A 20,370-nucleotide genomic window follows, 5' to 3' on the forward strand; every position below is an offset into this window, starting at 1 on the left:
GGACATTTTCTGTGATATTCAATTGGTTTGCACCATCTTACTATACCTGTTTTTTTCATAAAATAGCAATATATATATATATATATATATATTGATAAAATACTAATTGAACATATATATATATATATATATATATTCAATTAGTATTTTCCTTTTAATCATTAACACACTCATATGCTTTGTTCAGATAATAGTTCTATCAATATATCTCTAAAATCACACTAGTATACTGCATTCATACATCTCATATATTTATATGTATCAGGCATATCACAAACACTGTATCTCTGCACAATTTGTAATTTCTTAAATCTGTGTGCTCAAACCTTAAAATTAACTAAGTGATAGTCCTTAAATCCTGTTGGTGTATCCTAAATGAAGTGAGAGAAAAAACATTAATAAAATATAATCAGTATATTATAACAATTTGAACTATATGTTTCAAACTAGTATCTAAATTACTTGTTTTAAAACCAAATAAATCAACAGCTTGTCTCCTGTAAAAAAAATAAACATTTGGCATTGGATCCCACCCTGTTTGGCTCTCTTGGGAACAAAGAATGAATAGGTTAATGTTTATTAAGTTAGCAAACAAAAACAAAAGATACCTTGTAACTTAATCTATATGCACAGCCTTTTGTTGAATCCACAAACATATGTTAAATACTTTGGTGTGGAAGGAAATTTTCCCATGAGAAAATACACTTGATTAACATTGAAATAGACAGTAGACTAAAATCTTAATAATAAGATAAGTTTTAAGTAAAACAATTTGAAATCTTGGAAAATGCTTTTATCAGATATGTTAGTAAAAGCTTGTTAATTTAAGACTAAACATGACTTTATAATATTATTCTCTCACTGTATGTCTATATCTATAATTTCACACTTGCACACACGTGACTATTTGTTCATTTGTTGGATATAATCTACCAAAAACATTATATAATTGTTCATTAATATTTTAGTATCATTCTAAACGCATTTATATTTATAGTCACTAGTATGCTTGCAAAATCATAGTTATATAACTTACAACACGAACCTATGACCATATGTACTGTAACTACTTAAAGTGTATTTAATAAACTAATTCATAGCTGGAATCCTTGGCCTCTGTAACAACAAAAGAATACATTTTTAGTTATACAAGAGTATTTCTAATCAGATGTTAAACACATACAGTATTCAAGATATCTGTTCACTCATAAACAGTCCATTGTGAATTTCTGAAACTATTGGTCTGCCGGGTGGTCTACTCTCATTTTTATGTACTTTCGGAAGTACATAAAACGTACCGCTGCTTCTCACACTAATGCAGCTGTATTTATAGTTCTCTGGAAGCAGTGAGGTGATATTACTGAGCAGATCGGACACTTGCACAGGTTCCGTCAAAATTCGCTGAACAAAGCTGTAACTATTCTATTTTGCCCTCAGTTCCTTTTCCTTGGGAGCCTCCAATTTTATTACTTACCCCCTATGTCATCCACCTTAAAAACTTACTTTGAATCTCTAAAACCCTCCACTTCCTTATAAGTCCAGGACCCAACCAACCTCAGTGTATCCACCAGTATGATCTTACCCTGCTACTTTCTTGATCTTCATACTAATGTATACAAAGCGGAGGAAAGTGCTGTTTATTATATGTAGAGGCCCACTCTTATACTGGGAAATATAAAAATATAAAACTTATATAATTCTTTTGGTAATATTAAAATGTTCAATCCCCCCACTGAACATTAATTAGTCTAAAAGCAGCAACATAATTTACAATTGATAGTCAAGAAGGTGTATCAGAAAGAAGAATAGTGAACCATATAAAAATGCCAAAGGGAAGAATTGATTTGATCTGATTTCATATTTTTTGTGTCTATTGAATATATAATACTTAGGACTATTTCCCTATATCATATAATCAATTCCTGAATCTCTTCTTCAATATTCACATGTTTCTAAATCATTCAGATTGTTATAACCTATTTTTATAGGTTATTCGTTCAAACAATATATGGCCATATTTATTTTAACGTATTTCGCCATTGTCTTAAACATAAATGCATGTATGATTCTTTGTTTATTCAGTTCAGCTAGTACAGGGTTATTGTATGAAATATATAGAATATGATTGCTACTTCTTCACATCTTGGCAGCACTCGTTCCGAATGTTCAGAGACTAGATACTGACACTGGTCTCCTCTAACCAATAAATTGGCTGCTGTCTCCGGGAGGTAAACACCTGAGTGACTTTTTAGTAAATTTCTGTCCTATATCCTAATTCCCCAGTATTCTTATATATTAATATACTTTGCAATAATATTACTTCTTATGTTTCTAAAACATTATTGACTCCATGAGATGTGTTTCTCATTTGTGTGGAGTCAGTAATCACCTCAAAATAGCTAAATCTGAACAAAAGAGAATATTGTGGCTCTCTCTGCCTCGACAATAGGAGAATCTTAAACAAAAGTTCCATTTGTTGACATAACAGGATGTCAGAGACTGCTGTGATCTAATTAGAAAGGAAGATGTTACCACCTGCCAAAATCTAATTACAATTCTCGTTTGTTGTAAGTGACCTTAAGAATGTTTATACCTCATTTACATATCAAGGAGGTTTACATGAGAAACTAAAGCTGCTCTGGTGAAATAATTTAATTTTATGAGAGACTAATTTAAATGTCAACTGAAGACAATTAGTGTGAGAATAAGTTTTGGTCATCCCGGGAACTATTGAAGAGAGATGGGAAGTAATGACTATAAATAGGCTGTATCAGGCTGGTGTTAGTTAGTTGGTGGCTGGAGAGCTGGAAGGATGGAACAGTAAGAATGAGCATGAGGAAAAGAGACTGAAGGATAAATATACAGAATAAGGTAACTATATTATGCATTAGAATGTATTGATCCATACACAAGTGATTGCTGATTTTGTGATTTATTACTGTTTGTATTCTTGTCTTAGTAATACTTATATAGCTAATATTGCAATCTAACAATCATAAATATAATATTAAGAGCACACTATCGTGAATTCTTTTTCTATCAGTACTGTGGTGTCATGTGTGCAAGTTTTCTCTATCAGTGCTGTGGTATCAAATGTATAATATATATTGATATATTCACTATTAGTACTATGGGATTATAGAGGATATTTTCACGAGCACTTTGGTAAAGTAATTCAGCACTAAAACTTTCATGTTCATTTAAATATCAAAGAGGGAAACAATGATTCATTGAGTGATTCCACATTTAATCTTTTATAAATCTGATACACAGGATTTGTTTTTTCCATTGTGTGTGTATCACTTCTATCTCATGATTACAGTTATCCAGAACATATTACACTATTTATATTCCTTTTCTATTTGAATGTATAACTTTTGATCTGGAGTCCACACCAGGAAGGAGCTTTGGAATCTCTCCAGAGATAATCAGATAAACCTGATTCATGTTATGCACATTGGTGTGAGGCTGATTCACATTGTGTTTTTTGCATACTTTGGGATGTTGTCAGTTTTGATTTGGAAATTACTGCACTACTAGGCGCCTTTTTGTTTTGATCTTTCCTTTTTACTATATATATGTCTGAAATAAGAATGTACTCCAAGATAAAAAAAAAATCAAAATTTCTTAATTATGTACAATCCATTCTCAACAGCTTATAAACAAGAGGGAAATATTACATTCGTATGATTTTGGTATAAAATATATATATTTTTTGTAACAGGTGGATTGATGAGCAGGATTCCCTCTAGCAACAGAAGAGGACACCCATAGATCAACATTCTATACTAAATATCTGAGTCACCCACAAGTCATATCGACTACAGGAGTCAACTCTTATAAAACTTGAGGATTCCCACAAGCTATTTTCATTTTCTGAATAGAAGCAGCCTTCTATAGCTTGTTACTCATTAAACACACAATGAGTCTCACAGGAGAGAGACCATATCAATGCTCTGAGTGTGATAAAATGTTTAGATGGAAGTCACAGCTGATTATACACTTGCGGATTCACACAGGCGAGCAGCCATTTTCATGTTCTGAATGTAGTAAATGTTTTAGTACCAATTTAAAATTAATCATACACCAGAGGAGTCACACAGGAGAAAAAATGTTTAGTTGTTCTGAATGTAACAAGTGTTTTACTTCCAAGTCACTTCTTGTTGAACATCAGAGGATCCACACAGGAGAAACCCCATTTTCATGTTCTGAATGTAGTAAATGTTTTAAACGGAAGTCACACCTTTTTAGACACCAGAGGATTCACACTGGAGAAAAACCATATTCATGCTCCGAATGTAGTAAATGTTTTGGGTCCAATTCAAACTTAATCCTACATCAGAGGTTTCATACAGGAGAAAAACCATATTCATGCTCTGAATGTAACAAACATTTTCGTACCAATTCACATTTAATCATGCACCAGAGGATTCACACAGGAGAAAAACCATTTTCATGCTCTGAATGTAACAAATGTTTTAACCAGAAGTCAAACCTTGTTAGACACCACATGATTCACACTGGAGAGAAGCCCTTTTCATGTTCTAAATGTAGCAAGTGTTTTAAGACTGATTCACACCTTGTTAGTCATCAGAGAACCCACACAGGATAGAAACCATTTATGTGCTCTGAATGTAACAAATGTTTTAAACAAGAGATAACACTTCTTACTCACCAGAGAAGTCACACAAGAAAGTCACTTGTTTCCGAATAGAGCATGTATTTCATAGACAAGTTAACTTGTTTAATGATTATAATATTCACAAAGGAGAGAATCAATTTTCATTTACTGGATGTGGCAAATGTATGTAAAATCAAATATTTTTTAGACTGGAACGACTAACATTTAGACTTAGGAATTTTTCCACTGGGATGGTCTCCCTGTAATCAAGAGCAACTGTATACCAATCCTGCTTATCTTTCTAGACCTCTGCACAACTAGACACCATTGACCACCCTCTCCTCCAGCAAACTCTCCTCTTCATCATCTTCCGTGAAAACTGCCCTTATATGGTTTAACTGCTACTTCACCAACCACTAATTTTGGGTCTCTATTTCTGTCTATATTTTCCCTCCTCTGCCACTACCTGTCACCATCCCCCATGGATCTGTTCTCGTCCCCCTCCTCTCCCTCTATAATAATTTCCTCTGTAATGGTATCAGCTCCTTTGGCCTCCATTACCATCTCTATGCTGCTGACACCCACGTAAGGCCCTCCTTCCAAGTGTTTTCTTTATGTTATATTACAGGGTATAATAGTGTAAGCTTGTTGCCTGTACGTATACAATTTTATTGTTCACGTACATATAATTTTATTTTTTTGGTTGTCAAACTTGTTCTGGTGCCTTAGAAATAAAGAATTTTTTGAATATTCCATGTGACGATTATTTGTCTGTCAACCTTTTTATTACATTGTTTGGAGTTCAATATGGAGGTTATAAATGTATCCAATTTAAAGTATAGGATGAGACGTAATCTCTTCCAGCTCTGAGCTGGTGCAAAACTCAGGTCCTTATGCAGACTGGAAATAATCGTGCACCTTCCACACAGCAAACAACAGCGAGAGTGTGCCGATGGCCATCTTGAACTACAAAATGAAATTTCGTCTCTGCAAAACAATGTGCACTGTATGCTTACTCTGTACTGTGTGCGGAACACCCTCACTCCTCCCAGGTCCTCTCCTTGCCATGTACAATCTTCAACAAAGTTGAAAGGAAAAAATAGGTGCACATTGGTTCTCAATATTAAAGGATATTAACTTTTAAAACGTAACTTTTATTGTTTAGATTAAATCAGAGATATATAAAACTATATCTTCAATAAAATCACTGTGTGTAATCAAAAGTGACTGGGTGCACCAGGTAACTTGCCTTAATATAATGGGGAGTATAATATATAATAGAGGTAGAGCAATACCCACATTTCATATCTCCAAATACATTGGCTGTGAATAATCTCATTAAATGCATATATGATAATGACACCAGTGTTACTCACTATTCTCTTGATCAGCTTTAGTAATACACGGAGATGATTTGCTATTTACCTAGAGACGTTCTACACTAACTAGGATTTGTTGGAGCGAGTCACAGTTTTTTATATTACACATCTGATGTGGATGGTCTCGTGATTATATATAGCAGTAACATTATTATTACTCGCTAGTCTCTCAATTAGCTCCCATTCATCTTAGATCCATATACCACATCAGGTAAAAGATAGTCTCATTTGTTAGATATGTAGTGGTAGTGCCAGTATTGTTTGTTATATCAGCTTCCAGTTATGTAGTGGTAGTGGCGCCAGTATTATTAATTATACTCTCAAACAGCTTTCAATTATACAGCGGCGGCTAACTATCTGCCTAAAAAAAGCTCCAGAATATCTCTTGTTTTGTTGGAGCAATTCCTCGTTTCTTCTTTCCCCTAAGGTCAGGTATAATCTAGTGCACCCAGCGATACAACGACACGCGTTTCGCTGTGTGCTTATTCAAGGCAAGCCGAGAAACTGTTCTGACAGTTAATAAATACTGTCAGTGTGGGGCTAACCTCATGACGTGAGGGTGTCTCCGCCTATCAGAAAGAGTGTTTATCAAAGTGATTGCCAAAATGATAGCCAATATCTGATGGTTACATTCTAAACTCCTCCCATTCGGATTTCTATTGGTCCAAATGCATTGCATTGCCGATAATAAGGAAGGGAATAATAAATAAACTTAATAATATGGTTTAATAATACGGGATTTACTATAGTTGCTACCAGGTCTAGCAGATCTTAATCATACATAATCAAGTAAGCCATAATTAATCACGATCACTAAAGATCGGTGAGTTAGATCTATATATTGTTTTTGGTGATATAGAATTCAGATATGTACCATAATGAATTTATGAATCAAATTAAAATAAAAAAGAAAATAAAGTGCTATGATGCTAAAACGTGTTGAAGATTAGGGATTAAAGTATCTAAATTAAACTATAATAAGGGATTGTTATATCCAAAGTGAGGTAAGTGATGATGTGACTAATATTAATAGTGTGTTATTTTGTTATAACATATTCATTAATTTGTGCAATAATTGTTAATATTTTTGAATATTTTTTATATTTAATTTTTTAAAATTTTTAATTATTCATTTTTTTTTATTAATTAATATTTATTTTATATATTATTATTTTATTTTTTTTACATTTTTTACATTTTTAGTTTTTATTTATATTATTTAATTTATTACTTTTCATTTTTTGTTCTTTATATTAGTTTTTTGTGATATTAAGTGACAAAAACTATATTATAATAATAATGACATTTTTCTTATTTTAACAATTACATAAATCTAAATTAAGTATACTCTTATACATGCCTCCCTATAAGACACTAAAAAGTGTAGATTATATATAATTGTAACTAAATCAGTAAGAGTTTATTGTATCTTAATATATATAACTCATTATGTAACTATAGTTCCACCCCAATATATTAATATTAGCAGTTAAAGTCAAATAAAAATCCTGTATAATAATCCCTTGCATAATTTATTATGGCTGTGGTTTCACCTAAATGTATCAGTATTAGCAAATGAAATATAATGAGGGTCAGTATGATAATCCCATTAGATCTAATTATATCACTCCATCAATCAGAGTAAAGCTGTATAATTATTGTTGTCATTTAATCCCTTAGGATAAATTGTCCCCATTAAGAAGATCATTTTCGCTTCATGCTTCAACGTCTGTTTAATATCGCCACCTCTAGTTCCAAGATTTAATTTTTCCATTCCATAAGCTACTAAGTATTTTGGGTTGTTGTTATGTGCCTTTAAAAAATGTCTGGCTACAGAAGTTCAAGTTTTCATTCTCTTGGCATCTTGTTCGTCATTACAAATGTTGCCTTCATGTTCTAGCAGTCGATGTTTAAATGGTCTGCTAGTCATCCCGATATAGCTTAACTCACAAGGACAGGTGAAACATTATATGACACCTTTTGTGTCACAATTAATAAAGCTTTTAATGGTGTGGCGATTAGTAAATTTGTCCACAAATTGGTGGGTCTTCTTCGTATACTTGCAGGCTTTACATTTCCCACAAGGGTAAAATCCAGTTATTGTTTTTCTAATTGTCATCTGTTTTGAATTGTGATGAAAATGACTATGTAGAAATAAGTCACGTAGATTCTTCGATCTCCTCCAGCTGGTAAGTATTCTGTTTCCCATTATCTCTTGCAGATCTGGATCTAATTTCAAGATGTGACTATGTTTTTGTAGGATAGATTGAATTTGCTGCCACTGATTGTTGAATGTACTAACAAATCTAATGATTGTATTTTCTGATTTATGTTGTTTTTGTGGAAAGATTTAAGAATCTCTTTTAATAGTTCTAGTTTCTCTATATGCTTTTTTGATCGAATTATGGCTGTACCCTATTTTCAGGAGTCTTTTCACGTAACTCCATTGCTCTTTTGTCAAAAATCGTAAGGTCTAGAAAGGTTATCTTGTCAGAATTTAGATCAAAAGTGAGTTTAAGATTAATTTGATTGACATTCAGATGGTTAATAATTTTATGAGAATCTCCTTATCTCCTTCCCAAATGAGGAATATGTCATCTATGAATCTTAGCCATAAAAAAACATGCCATGTGTAGATCTCATTTTCGATGGTGAACACTATCTCTCTTTCCCACCACACAATGTAGAGATTGGCATAGCTTGGGGCACAAGTCATCCTCATCGCCTGGCCCCTCACCTGTAAGAAGAACTTGTCATCAAATGTAACAAAAGTTCTTTGTCAGGACAAATTCTAATAGGTTTAGAACAAAGCTATTACGTTCATTTCTCACTTTGGTCTCAAAAAATTGTCTGGCAGCTTCTAAATATTTTTGATGCTCAATACTAGTGTATAGCGCCTCCACATCACATGTACATAACCAAGTGTTCTCATGTACTGTGATATGTTGTATTTTACCAAGGATATCTAAGGTGTCTCGTACATATGAAGGCAAGGAGAATACAAATTCTCTCAAATAGATGTCAACATTTATACTAGCTTTCTCCGTTAGGTTGTCTAGACCTGAAACTATTAGTCTGCCGGGTGGTCTTCTCTCATTTTTATGTACTTTCGGAAGCAAAAAAAATGTACCGCTGCTTCTCACACTAATGCAGCTGTATTTAAAGTTCTCTGGAAGCAGTGAGGTGATATTACTGAGCAGATTGGACACTTGCACAGGTTCTGTCAACATTCACTGAGCAAAGCGGTAACTATCCTGGGGGTAAATGTATCAATCTGCGCATTCTGTAAATCGCCAATATTTGGAGATTTGGCAGGGCTGAATTAAAATGGCAATGTCATTACAGGCAAAACTTGCCTTTAAAGACATTGTCATTTTACATTCCACTGGAAAGTTGCCGAATATCGCTGATTTGCAGAATGCACAGATTGATACATTTACCCCTTGGCCGTGGATCTGCAAGCATTCAGCTTCTCTGGTAATTAGTTCATCTGTCTCTCTTCCTCCCACCATCAACTCTTTTGCCCACTTGTGCTCAGTTCCTTCTGTTTGGGAACCTCCAATTTAATTACTTACCCCCTTTCACATCCACCTTAAAAAACTTACTTTGAATCTCTAAAACCCTCCACTTCCTTATAAGTCCAGGACCCAACCAACCTCAGTGTATCCTCCAGTACGATCTTACCCTGCTACTTTCTTGATCTTCATACTAATGTATACAAAGCAGAGGAAAGTGGTGTTTATTATATGTAGAGGTCCACTCAGATACTGGGAAATATAAATATATAATACGTATATAAGTTTATTGGTAGTGTTAAGATGTTCAATCCCCCCACTGAACATTAATTAGTCTAAAAACTGCAACATATTTTACAATTGATAGTCAAGAAGGTGTATTAGAAAGAAGAATAGTGCCATATATAAATATGGCAAAAGGAAGAATTGATTTGATATGATTTAATATTTTTGTGTCTATTGAAGATTTAAGAATTAGGACTATTTCCCTATATCATATAATCAATTCCTGAACCTCTTCTTCAATATTCACATGTTTCTAAATCATTCAAATTGTTATAACCTATTTTTATAGGTTATTCATTCAAACAATATATAGCCATATTTATTTTAACGTATTCCGCCATTGTCTTAAACATAAATGCATGTATGATTCTTTGTTTATTCAGTTTAACTAGCACAAGGTAAATGTATGAAATATATAGAACATGATTGATACTTCTTCAAATCTTGGCAGCACTCGTTGCGAATGTTCATAGATTAGATACTGACACTGGTCTCCCTCTAATCAATAAATTGGCTGCTGTCCCAAGTATTTCCGGGGTGTAAACACCTGAGTGACTTAATAGTAAATTTATGTCCTATATGCTAATTCCCCAGTAACCCTATATATTAATATACTTCACAATAATATTACTTCCTATGTTTCTAAAACATTAATGACTCCATGAGATGTGTTTCTCATTTGTGTAGAGTCTGTAATCACCTTAAACTAGCTAAATCTGAACAAAAGAGAAGATTGTGGCTCTCTCTGCCTCGACAATAGGAGAATCTTAAACAAAAGGTCCATTTGTTGACATAACAGGATGTCAGAGACTGCTGTGATCTAATTAGAAAGGAAGATGTTATCAACAGCCGAGATCTAATTACAATTCTCTTTTGTTGTAAGTGACCTTAGGAATGTTTATACCTCATTTACATGTCAAGGAGGTTTACACCAGAAACTGAAGCTGCTCTGATGAAATAATTTGATTTTATGAGAGACTAACTTAAATTTCACCTGATGACAAATAGTTTGAGAATAAGTTTTGGTCATCCCGGGAACTATTGAAGAGAGATGGGGAGGAATGACTATAAATAGGCTGTATCAGGCTGGTGTTAGTCAGTTGGTGGCTAGAGAGCTGGAAGGATGGAACAGTAAGAATGAGCATGAGGAAAACAGACTGAAGGAGAAACCTACAGAGTAAGGTAACTATATTATGCATTAGAATGTATTGATCCATACACAAGTGATTGCAGATTTTGTGATTTATTACTGTTTGTATTCTTGTCTTAGTAATATTTATATAGCTAGTATTGTAATCTAACAATCATACATATAATTATAGGAGTACACTACTTTGAATTATTTTTCTATCAGTACTGTGGTGTCATGTGTGCAATTTATCTCTATCAGTACTGTGGTATCAAATGAAAAATATATATTGGTATATTGACTAATAGTACTATGGGATTATTTAGGATATTTTCATGAGCACTTTGGTAAACTAATTCAGCACTAAAACTTTCATGTTCATTTAAATATCAAAGAGGGGGACAATGATTCATTGAGTGAATGTTCAGTTATTTGTACAAATATGATCTCATTGTCACTGTTTGATTCCCCATTTAATCTTTTGTAAATCAGATACACAGGATTTGTTTTATCCATTATATATGTATTACAACTTATGATTACATTTATCCAGAACATATTACACTATTTGTATTCCTTTCCTTTTGGAATATATGTCTTTGTATCTGGAGACCACAACAGGAAGGCGCTTTGGAATATCTCTAGAGGTAATCAGATAAACCTGATTCATGTTGTGCACATTGGTATGAGGCCGATTCACATTGTGTTCATGAGCATATTTTGGGACGTTGTCAGTTTTGATTTGGAAATTACTGCACTACTAGGTGCCTCTATGTTCTGATCTTTCCTTTTTGCTATATATAAGTCTGAAATCAGAATGTATTCCAAGATGATTTAATCAAAATATCTTAATTATGTACAATCCATTCCCAACAGCTTGCAAAGTAGGTGTACAATTTACATTCATATAACTTTGGTATCAAATATATATATATATTTTTTAACAGGTGGATTAATGAGCAGGATTCCCTCTAGCAGCAGAAGAGGACACCCATAGAACGACATTCTATACTGAATATCTGAGTCACCCACAAGTCATATCAACTACAGAAGTCAGCTCTTATAAAACTTGAGGATTCACAAAAGCTATTTTAATTTTCTGAATAGAAGCAGCCTTCTATAGCTTGTTACTCATTAAACACACAATGAGTCTCACAGGACAGAGGCCATATCAATGCTCTGAGTGTGATAAAATGTTTACATGTAAGTCAAAGCTGATCATACACCTGAGGGTTCACACCGGCGAGAAGCCATTTTCATGTTCTGAATGTAGTAAATGTTTTAGTACCAATTCAAACTTAATCCTACACCAGAGGAGTCACACAGGAGAAAAAATGTTTAGTTGCTCTGAATGTAACACGTGTTTTACTCATAAGTCAGATCTTGTTAGACATCAGAGGATCCACACAGGAGAAACCCCATTTTCATGTTCTGAATGTAGTAAATGTTTTAAACAGAAATCACAACTTATTTGTCACCAGAGGATTCACACTGGAGAAAAACCATATTCATGTTCTGAATGTAACAAATGTTTTAAACAGAAGTCATTACTTGTTAGTCACCAGAGAACTCACACGGGAGAGAAATCATTTTCATGCTCCGAATGTAGTAAATGTTTTAAACAGAAATCACACCTTATTAGTCACCAGAGGACTCACACTAGAGAGAAATCATTTTCATGCTCCGAATGTAGTAAATGTTTTGGGTCCAATTCAAAATTAATCATGCACCAGAGGATTCACACAGGAGAAAAACCATTTTCATGCTCTGAATGTAACAAATGTTTTAAACAGAAGTCAAACCTTGTTAGACACCACATGATTCACACCGGGGAGAAGCCCTATTCATGTTCTAAATGTAGCAAGTGTTTTAACACTAATTCACACCTTGTTAGGCATCAGAGAAGCCACACAGGAGAAAAACCATTTATGTGCTCTGAATGTAACAAATGTTTTAAACAAGAGATAACACTTCTTATGCACCAGAGAAGTCACACAAGGAAGTAATTTGTTTCCGAATAGAGCATGTATTTCATAGACAAGTTAACTTGTTTAATCATTATAATATTCACAAAGGAGAGAATCAATTTTAATTAACTGGATGTGGCAAATGTTGTAAAATCAAATCTTTTTTAGACTTGAACGACTAACATTGAGACTTAGGAAATTTTCCCTTGGGATGGTCTCCCTGTAATCGAGAGCAACTGTATATCAACCAACAATGACAAAGAAGTCCCAAGGTGTCTTGTGGTTTATTAAGATACTTATGAAGTTGAATGTTTATTATTATGTTCTTATTTTAAACCAGTGGCACATTTAAAGTGTCCATGTCACTTACACACAGTGGAGGTCATTTACAAAGTACATTCGATTCACTCTGCAAACCGATTAAATAATCATAAGAGGGACTGGTAATAGGGGCTACAACCATATCACTATCTTCCTTTCCTCCCACTCCCTTTCTTGATCCGCTTCAATCTGTTTTTTATTCCCTCCACTCCAATGAAGCCACCCTCACTAAGGTCACATCTAAGTGTTTTTTCATCCTGCTTATCTTTCGAGACCTCTGCACAACTAGACACCATTGACCACCCTCTCCTCCAGAAAACTCTCCTGTTCATCAGCTTCCGTGAAACAGCGCTTATCTGGTTCGATTTCTCCTTCACCAACCACTAATTTTGGGTCTCTATTTCTGTCTCTATTTTCCCACCTCTCCCACTACCTATCAGAATCCCCCATGGATCTATTTTCGCCCCCCCCCCTGCTCCTCTCCCTCTTCACTTCTTCCCTCTGTGATGGTATCAGCTCCTTTGGCCTCCATTACCATCTCTATGCTGCTGACACCCACGCAAGGCCCTCTTTCCAAGTGTTTTCTTTATGTTATTTTACAGGGTATAATTGTGTAAGCTTGCTGCCTGTAAGTATACAATTGTATTGCTCACGCACATATTATTTTATTTTGCTGGTTGTCAAACTCGTTCTGTTTCCTTAGAAATAAAGGATTTTTTGAATATTCCATGTGACGATTATTTGTCTGTCAACCTTTTTATTTCAATGCTTGGAGTTCAATATGGAGGTTTTAAATGTATCCAATTTAATGTATAGGATGACACGTAATCTCTTCCAGCTCTGAGCTGGTGCAAAACTCATGTCCTTATGCAGACTGGAAATAATTGTGCACCTTCCACACAGCAAACAACAGCGAGAGTGTGCCGATGGCCATCTTGAACCACAAAAGGAAATTTCGTCTCTGCAAAACAATGTGCACTGTATGCTTACTCTGTACTGTGTGCGGAAAACCCTCACTCCTCCCAGGTCCTCTCCTTGCCATGTACAATCTTCAACAAAGTTGAAAGGAAATAAATAGGTGCACATTGGTTCTCAATATTAAAGGATATTAACTTTTAAAACTTAACTTTTATTGTTTAGATTAAATCAGCGATATATAAAAGTATATATTCAATAAAATCACTGTGTGTAATTAAAAGTGACTGGGTGCACCAGGTAACTTGCCTTAATATAGTGGGGAGTATAATATACAATATAGGTAGACTAATACCCACATTTCATATCTCCAAATACATTGGCTGTGAATAATCTCATTAAATGCATATATGATAATGACACCAGTGTTATTCACTATTCTCTTGATCAGCTTTAGTAATACACGGAGATGATTTGCTATCTACCTAGAGAGGCTCTACACTAACTAGGATTTGTTGGAGAGAGTCATAGTTTCTATATTACACACCTGATGTGGATGGTCTCGTGATTATATATAGCAGTAACATTAATATTACTCGCTAGTCTCTCAATTAGCTCCCATTCTTTTTAGATCCATATACCTCATCAGGTAAAAGATAGTCTCATTTGTTAGATATGTAGTGGTAGTGCCAGTATTGTTTGTTATACTCTCAATCAGCTTCCAGTTATGTAGTGGTAGTGGAGCCAGTATTATTAATTATACTCTCAAACAGCTTTCAATTATACAGCGGCGGCTAACTATCTGCCTACAAAAAGCTCCAGAATATCTCTGATTTTGCTGGAGCAATTCCTCGTTTCTTCTTTCCCCTAAGGTCAAGTATAATCTAGTGCACCCAGTGATACAACGACGCGCGTTTCGCTGTGTGCTTATTCAAGGCAAGCCGAGAGACTGTTCTGATGGTTAATAAATACTGTCAGTGTGGGGCTAACCTCATGACGTGAGGGTGTCTCCACCTATCAGAAAGAGTGTTTATCAAAGTGATAGGCATAATATACAGCCAATCTCTGATGGTTACAATCCAAACTTCTCCCATTCGGATTTCTATTGGTCCAAATGCATTGCATTGCCGATAATAAGGAGGGGAATAATAAATAAACTTAATAATATGGCTTAATAATACGGGATTTACTATAGTTGCTACTAGGTCTAGCAGATCTTAATAATACGTCATCAAGTAAGCCATAATTAATCACAATCACTAAATATCGGTTAGTTAGATCTATATATTTTTTTGGTGATATAGAATTCAGATATGTACCATAATGAAATTATGAATTAAATTAAAACAAAAAAGAAAATAAAGTGCTATGATGCTAAAAAGTGTTGAAAATAAGGGATTAAAGTATCTAAATTAAACTATAATAAGGGATTGTTATATCCAAAGTGAGGTAAGTGATGATGTGACTAATATTAATAGTGTGCTATTTTGTTATAACATATTCATTAATTTGTGCAATAATTGTTAATAATTTTGAATATTTTTTATATTTAATTTTTTTAAATTGTTAATTATTCATTGTTTTTTTATTTTTATTATTAATTAATTTTTTTTTTATATATTATTATTATTTTTTTAATTTTTTACATTTTTAGTTTTTTATTTATATTATTTAATTTATTACTTTTCATTTTTTTGTTCTTTATGTTAGTTTTATGTGATATTAAGTGAAAAAACTATATTACAATAATAATGTCATTTTTCTTATTTTAACAATTACATAAATTCAAATTAAGTATACTCTTATATATGTCTCCCTATAAGACACTAAAGAGTGTAGATTATATATAATTGTAACTAAATCAGTAAGAGTTTATTGTATCTTAATATATATAACTCATTATGTAAGTATAGTTCCACCCAGATATATTAATATTGGCAGTTAAAGTCAAATAAAAATTCTGTATAATGGTCCCTTGCATAATTTATTATGGCTGTGGTTCCAACCAAATGTATCAGTATTAGCAAATGAAATACAGTGAGGGTCCATATGATAATCCATTTGGATCTAGTTATATCACTCCATCAGTCAGAGAAAAGCTGTATAATTATTGTTGTCATTTAATCCCTTAGGATAAATTGTCCCCATTAAGAAGATCATTTTCGCGTCATGTTTCAACAACGTCTGTTTAATATCGCCACCTCTAGTTCCAAGATTTATTTTTTCCATTCCATAAGCTACTAAGTATTTTGAGTTGTTGTTATGTGCCTTTAAGAAATGTCTGGCTAGTGAAGTTAAAGTTTTCATTCTCTTGGTATCTTGTTCGGCATTCCAAATGTTGCCTACATGTTCTAGCAGTCGATGTTTAAAAGGTCTGCTTGTCATCCCGATATAGCTTAACTCACAAGGACAGGTGAGATAATATATGACACCTTGTGTGTCACAATTAATAAAGCTTTTAATGGTGTGTCGATTAGCAAATTTGTCCACAAATTCGTAGGTCTTCTTTTTATACTTGCAGGCTTTACATTTCCCACAAGGGTAAAATCCAGTTATTGTTTTCTAATTGTCATCTGTTTTGAATTGTCCTGAAAATGACTATGTACAAATAAGTCACGTAGATTCTTTGATCTCCTCCAGCTGGTTAGTATTCTGTTTCCCATTATCTCTTGAAGATCTGGATCTAATTTCAAGATGTGATTATGTTTTTGTAGGATAGATTGAATTTGCTGCCACTGATTGTTGAAGGTACTAACAAATCTAATGATTGTATTTTCTGATTTATGTTGTCTTTGTGGAAAGATTAAAGAATCTCTTTTAATAGTTCTAGTTTCTCTATATGCTTTTTTGATCGAATTATGGCTATACCCTCTTTTCAGGAGTCTTTCACGTAACTCCTTAGCTCTTTTATCAATAGTAGCTAAATTACCACAGTTTCTTCTCATACGGAGAGATTCTCCTTTAGGGATACTACGAATTGTAGAAGGGAGATGAGAGCTAGATGCATGGAGAATACTGTTTGTTGCTGTTTTCTTCCTAAAAATGTCACTAGAAAGTTCTTTCTGATCTGTAACAGAAATTGTAAGGTCTAGAAAGGTTATCTTGTCAGAATTGATATCAAAAGTGAGTTTAAGATTAATTTGATTGACATTCAGATGGTTAATAATCTTATGAGAATCTCCTCATCTCCTTCCCAAATGAGGAATATGTCATCTATGAATCTTAACCATAAAACAACATGCTGTGTATAGATCTCATTTTCGGTGGTGAACACTATCTCTCTTTCCCACCCCACAATGTAGAGATTGGCATAGCTTGGGGCACAAGTTGTCCCTATTGCCGTGCCCCTCACCCGTAAGAAGAATTTGTCATCAAATGTAAAAAAAGTTCTTTGTCAGGACAAATTCTAATAGGTTTAGAACAAAGCTATTATGTTCATTTCTCACTTTGGACTTAAACAATTGTCTGGCAGCTTCTATATCTTTTTGATGGTCAATACTAGTGTATAGAGCCTCCACATCACATGTACATAACCAAGTGTTCTCATGTACCGTGATATGTTGTATTTTACTAAGGACATCTAAGGTGTTTCGTACATATGAAGGCAAGGAGAATTCAAATTCTCTCAAATAGGTGTAAACATATATACTAGCTTTCTCCGTTAGGTTGTCTGGACCTGAAACTTTTGGTCTGCCGTGTGGTCTTCTCTCATTTTTATGTACTTTCGGAAGTACATAAAATGTACCGCTGCTTCTCACACTTATGCAGCTGTATTTATAGTTCTCTGGAAGCAGTGAGGTGATATTACTGAGCAGATCGGACACTTCCACAGGTTCCGTCAAAATTCGCTGAATAAAGCTGTAACTATCCTATTTTGCCCTCTTGTGCTCAGTTTCTTCTCCTTGGGAACCTCCAATTTTATTACTTACCCCCTTTGTCATCCACCATAAAAAACTTACTTTGAATCTCTAAAACCCTCCACTTCCTTATAAGTCCAGGACCCAACCAACCTCAGTGTATCCTGCAGTAGGATCTTACCCTGCTACTTTCTTGATCTTCATACTAATGTATACAAAGCAGAGGAAAGTGCTGTTTATTATATGTAGAGGCCCACTCTTATACTGGGAAATATAAAACTTATATAACTTTATTGGTAATGTTAAAATGTTCAATCCCCCCACTGAACATTAATTAGTCTAAAAGCAGCAACATAATTTACAGTTGATAGTCAAGAAGGTGTAACAGAAAGAAGAATAATGAACCATATAAAAATCCCAGTGGGAAGAATTGATTTGATCTGATTTCATATTTTTTTGTGTCTATTGAAAATATAATAATTAGGACTATTTCCCTATATCATATAATCAATTACTAAATCTCTTCTTCAATATTCACATGTTTCTAAATCATTCAAATTGTTATAATCTATTGTTATAGATTATTTGTTAAAACAATATATGTCCATATTTATTTTAACGTATTCCGCCATTGTCTTAAACATAAGTGCATGTATGATTCTTTGTTTATTCAGTTCAGCTAGTACAGGGTAAATGTATGAAATATATAGAATGATTGATACTTCTTTAAATCCTGGCAGCACTCATTGCGAATGTTCAGAGATTAGATACTGACACTGGTCTCCCTCTAACCAATAAATTGCTGCTGTCACAAGTTTTTCCGAGAGGTAAACACCTGAGTATCTTATTAGTAAATTTTTGTCCTGTATCCTAATTTCACAGTATTCTTATATATTATTATACTTCACAATAATATTAGTTCTTATGTTTCTAAAACATTATAGACTACATGAGATGTGTGGAGTCAGTAATCACCTCAAACTAGCTAAATCTGAACAAAAGAGAAGATTGTGGCTCTCTCTGGCTAGACAATAAGAGAATCTTAAACAAAAGTTCCATTTGTTGACATAACAGGATGTCAGAGACTGCAGTGATCTAATTAGAAAGCAAGATGTTACCACCTGCCAAGATCTAATTAGAATTCTCCTTTGTAGTAAGTTAAATTAGGAATGTTTATATCTCATTTACAAGTCAAGGAGGTATACAGGAGAAACTGAAGCTGTTCTGATGAAATAATTTAATTTTATGAGAGACTATTTTAAATTTCACCTGAAGACAAACAGTGTGAGAATAAATTTTGGTCACCCGGGGAACTATTGAAGAGAGATGGGGAGGAATAACTATAAATAGGCTGTATCAGGCTGGTGTTAGTCAGTTGGTGGCTGGAGAGCTAGAAGGATTGAACAGTAAGAATGAGCATGAAGAAAAGAGACTGAAGGATAAATATACAGAATAAGGTAACTATATTATGCATTAGAATGTACTGATCCATACACAAGTGATCGCAGATTTTGTGATTTATAATTGTTTGTATTTTTGTCTTAGTAATACTTATATCGCTAATATTTCAATCTAACAATCATAAATATAATATTAAGAGCACACTAACGTGAATTCTTTTTCTATCAGTACTGTGGTGTCATGTGTGCAAGTTTTCTCTATCAGTGCTGTGGTATCAAATGTATAATATATATTGATATATTCACTATTAGTACTATGGGATTATAGAGGATATTTTCATAAGCACTTTGGTAAACTAATTCAGCACTAAAACTTTCATGTTCATTTAAATATTAAAGAGGGAAACAATGATTCATTGAGTGATTCCCCATATAATCTTTTATAAATCTGATACACAGGATTTGTTTTTTCCATTGTGTGTATATCACTTCTATCTCATGATTACAGTTATCCAGAACTGACGCGCGTTTCGCTGTGTGCTTATTCAAGGCAAGCCGAGAGACTGTTCTGACGGTTATTAAATACTGTCAGTGTGGGGCTTAACCTCATGACGTGAGGGTGTCTCCACCTATAAGAAAGAGTGTTAATCAAAGTGATTGGCATAATATACAGCCAATCTCTGATGGTTATAATCCGAACTCCTCCCATTCGGATTTTTATTGGTCCAATTTTTTAAAATTGTTAATTATTCTTTTTTTTTTTTTTAATATTAATTAATATTTATTTTATATTTTGTATTTGTATTTCATTTTTTATTTTTTACATTTTTAGTTTTAATTTATATTATTTAATGTATTACTTTTCATTTTTGTGTTCTTTATGTTAGTTTTATGTGATATTAAGTGACAAAAACTATATTATAATAATAATGACATTTTTCTTTTTTTAAACAACTGCATAAATTCAAATTAAGTATACTC

The 20,370-nt window shown here is 33.5% G+C and overlaps 1 protein-coding gene across 1 annotated transcript in view; it reads left to right on the forward strand.

Moving 5' to 3' along the window:
* The first annotated feature begins 3,922 nt into the window (after positions 1 to 3,922).
* Positions 3,923 to 20,370, forward strand: part of LOC142150611 (uncharacterized) — a 42,603-nt gene continuing 26,155 nt past the window's right edge. Inside the window, exons 1-2 of the mRNA XM_075205810.1 lie at positions 3,923 to 4,589; positions 12,154 to 12,931. Of these exons, the coding sequence (XP_075061911.1) occupies positions 3,923 to 4,589; positions 12,154 to 12,931 (1,445 nt within the window). The remainder of the gene's footprint in view (positions 4,590 to 12,153; positions 12,932 to 20,370) is intronic.

This window comes from Mixophyes fleayi, chromosome 4, assembly GCF_038048845.1.
Source record: "Mixophyes fleayi isolate aMixFle1 chromosome 4, aMixFle1.hap1, whole genome shotgun sequence".
Classification (NCBI taxonomy): domain Eukaryota; kingdom Metazoa; phylum Chordata; class Amphibia; order Anura; family Limnodynastidae; genus Mixophyes; species Mixophyes fleayi.